Source organism: Terrapene carolina, unplaced genomic scaffold (assembly GCF_002925995.2).
Source record: "Terrapene carolina triunguis isolate 2854851 unplaced genomic scaffold, T_m_triunguis-2.0 Scaffold951, whole genome shotgun sequence".
NCBI lineage: Eukaryota > Metazoa > Chordata > Testudines > Emydidae > Terrapene > Terrapene triunguis.
Window position 1 is genome coordinate 2238549 of NW_020665302.1, and position 3557 is coordinate 2242105.

Sequence of the window (3557 nt, forward strand, 5' to 3'; positions counted from 1 at the left end):
GCCCTGGGGTCTGGGTTTGTTCACGTACATGGGGGTGAGATACTCAGCAGCTCTCGGTGTGTCTCCTCAGAGGGAACGTGAAGGGCGATAAGAACGGCTACCTCAAAGGCTGCACCTTCAATGAGACCACGGACCTGTACTGCCCCATCTTCCGCCTGGGCTCCATTGTGGAGCAGGCAGGAGAGAACTTCACCGCGCTGGCCGAACAGGTAGGCTGTGTGGGGAGGGGGGACCCTCACCCGGCGATAGGGGATGGGCTCTATCCCGGTGTGCAGGGAGGGGGGACCCTCCCTCAGCGACAGGGGACGGGCTCTGGCCAGGTGTGCGGGGAGGGGGGACCCTCACCATGCGACAGGGGACAGGCTCTGGCCTGGTGTGTGGGGACCCTCCCCCGGCGACAGGGGACGGGCTCTGGCCTGGTGTGCGGGGAGGGGAGACCCTCACCCGGCGACAGGGGACGGGCTCTGGCCTGGTGTGCAGGGACCCTCCCCCGCCGACAGGGGACGGGCTTTGGCCAGGTGTGCGGGGAGGGGGGACCCTCACCCGGCGACAGGGGACGGGCTCTGGCCTGGTGAGACCGCTGCAGGGTCTCTCGTAGGGCTGGGTTCTCTCGGGCACGTGGCTCTCGGGTCTCCCCCGAGGGAAGGCTCCGGCTCAGGCCCATCCCGCGGCCGATCTTGCCTCCTGCACAGGGAGTGTTGAGGGTCAGGGGCACTCGAGCAGGTGCCGTGGCAGGGAGCTCCTGGCACGCCAGAGACACCCCGTGGCAGACAGACAGCACAGGCCTGCAGGCAGCTCTGTGCTGAGCTCAGCATGTCGCTCAATCCGGTTGAACGCCCTGCGCCCAACACTGCCCAGGTGCCCGCGGGCGGCACCAGCTGCTGCAGGAGGGCCTGGCAGGTGAATGCCCTTTGGCCCACTGGCCATTCTCTGCCACTCCCCAGAGCCTTGCGCCATCCTGGCCTCTCTTCTCGGGGTGCCCCCTCCTGGGCAGAGGTCAGCTGCTGGGTCCCCTCTGACGCCAGAGCCACACGCTCGCTTTCTGAGTCCCCTCCACACGCCCCCTGGGCCTGGATAGCCAGCTCCTTCGCGCTTCCCTCGTGCCAGCACCAGTCTGCCGGGCGCTGTGCTGAGCTAGGCTGGCAGGCAGCTCCCGGAGCCCGGCGGCTGCCCTCTGGCGCTGGGTGGGCCCTGCAGGGCGAGCAGGAGGGAAAGCGTCTGGCCGGACGGGCAGCAGGGCGATACGGGGAGCAGAGAGGGGAGCTCTGAGATGCAAGGCGGTCGGGGGGGGGGGGGCAATGGGCTGGAAGTCAGGACCCCGGGTGCTGCCCAGGGCAGCTTGAGGTCCTGCTAGAGCTGTGTTGGTCCTGCCCTGCTCTCTGTCTCCTGCAGGGCGGCGTTATCGGGGTGATCATAAACTGGAACTGTAACCTGGACCTGCCCGACTCCGCGTGCAACCCCAGCTATTCCTTCCGCAGGCTGGATCCCAAGAGAACTCAGGTGTCTTCTGGCTACAACTACAGGTGACCTGTCCCCCTGCTCCTCTGGGGCGGTGACCCCCAGGGCCCTGCAACCCCCTGCTCCCGGGCCTGGCTGCTCCGCGCTGACTGCCCCTCATCCCCGCTCTCTCCTGCACAGGTTTGCCAAATATTACAACTGCAACGGGACGAACACGCGGAGCCTGATCAAGGCCTATGGGATCCGCATTGACGTTATTGTGCATGGCCAGGTGGGAAGAGAACCCTCCCCCGCACTGGGCCTGGCACTGCGGGACCCTGCCCACCGCCCCCTCCCCCTGTGATGCCAGGCTGGGCCGAGTCACTGACATTCACAAGAGGGTGGCCAGATGTCCGGTAGGGGACCTGATGGTGTCCGGTCAGATCTACTGACTGGACACCCAGAGTCTGGTTACTGCAGGTGGGGGAGGTGGAGAGGAGCCGGGTCATCGCCGGGGCTGCCTCCTACCTGCATTGGGCAGCTGCAGCTCCCAGCCCCGGCTCTGCAGGCGAGTCCCTCCCCACCCATGCAGGGAGAGGGGAGAGGGGAAGAGAAGCAAACAGGGGTGGGGCCTCAGGAGGAAGGGGTGGGGCAGGGGTGAGGCCTGGGTGAAGGGACACAGCAGGGGTGGGGCCTGGGGTAAGGAGCGGGGCAGGGGGGAACCTGGGGGGACAAGGCGGGGCAGGGCCCAGGGGGAAGGGACGGGGTAGGGGCGGTTCTGGGTTTTTATAGTCTGTATTACAAAGTTGGCAACCCGAAGCCCTGGGGAGCGGGTGGCAGGGGGTGAGGAGCGCAGTGCTGACCACTCTGTTTTTCTGCCTAGGCAGGGAAGTTCAGCCTGATCCCCACCATCATTAACCTGGCCACGGCGCTGACCTCGGTGGGAGTGGTGAGTATGTGCCCGCTGTGCCCGGGACGCTTGGCACAGGCTCCCTCGGGCACTAACCCAGCTCTCCTGCTCCCCAGGGCTCCTTCCTCTGCGACTGGATCTTACTGACCTTCCTGAACAAGAACGACATGTACAGCGCCCGGAAATTCGATCAGGTACCGGCCCGGCCCCGCGCTATGATCCTGCCCTGCTCCTGCCAGGGCGCTCCCTCCCCCGGGCCGGGAGGTGCCCCCATCCACGGGAAGCGATTCACCATGTCACACAGCAAGGCAGGGCAAAGCAGGGAATAGGACCCAGGAGTCCTAGCACCCTGCTCTCACCACTAGACTCCACTGCCTACGCTGTGACTGGGCATCTCCAGGCTTGAGAGCAGTGAGGGAGTACCCAGGGCACCTCCCCCCACCCCCGAATTAAAGCCCAGCAGAGATCCTCCCTGTGCAGTGCTGAGAGACTCCCCGCGGGGACCCCCGCTACCAGGGGAGGAGTGAGTGTGTGGCCTCAAGGGGAGAGCCCGGAGAAGGGGGCCATGTGCCCTGCCCGCCCCAGCCCCCTTGCGCTGCAGCTGCTGTCACACATTGTGTTTCTGCCCATCACAGATGCAGCCGCTTGGCACCTCGAGAGCCAGTGCCCAGAGACCAGGCCGGATGGGCTCTCCCTGCCCCTGCTGGCTCTGGGCGTTCCTTGCGGGAGCCGGGCACAGCAGCCTGCCTGATGAGCCACCCCACGGGCCTTCCCCTGGCCGTTCTCCATGCCCTGTGACCTGGGGTGGGGCCGTGGAGCGAGGCCCAGGCACTAATCGCCCCATCTCTCCTCTGTCTGGCCAGGACAGGACCCCGGCGCCAGGCGGCATTGGTAACGCCTGCACCACCCAGGCCTCCTCGCCGGCCCACCCCAAGGGCCCCGGCCAGCTCTGAGCTGCCTCTGCCCCCCACCTGCTGCTGTGGCTGGACTGGGGACCCACTGCCAATGGGCAGGCTGAGTGGGGCTGCCCCAGTACTGACTGGAGGGATGAGGACCAGGAGACCCCCAGCCCAATCCGGATTTCACCCCACGGGCAGCAGAGTTCCCGGAGAGCCCCAGCTTCCCTGTGACTCTCTGCAGGGCTGGGGGCGAGTGAGCCGACCCGGACAGGCCCCCAGCGCTAGGCCGAACACGCACCCCAGAGCCTTGT

At 66.8% G+C, this 3557-nt stretch overlaps 1 protein-coding gene across 1 annotated transcript in view; it reads left to right on the forward strand.

The window, feature by feature from the left end:
• P2RX2 (purinergic receptor P2X 2) overlaps positions 1-3300 on the forward strand; it is a 12621-nt gene extending 9321 nt beyond the window's left edge. The window contains exons 3-8 of the mRNA XM_026661197.1: positions 71-209; positions 1393-1523; positions 1639-1729; positions 2321-2386; positions 2464-2541; positions 3211-3300. Coding sequence (XP_026516982.1) covers positions 71-209; positions 1393-1523; positions 1639-1729; positions 2321-2386; positions 2464-2541; positions 3211-3300 — 595 coding nt within the window. The remainder of the gene's footprint in view (positions 1-70; positions 210-1392; positions 1524-1638; positions 1730-2320; positions 2387-2463; positions 2542-3210) is intronic.
• Positions 3301-3557: the final 257 nt, after the last annotated feature.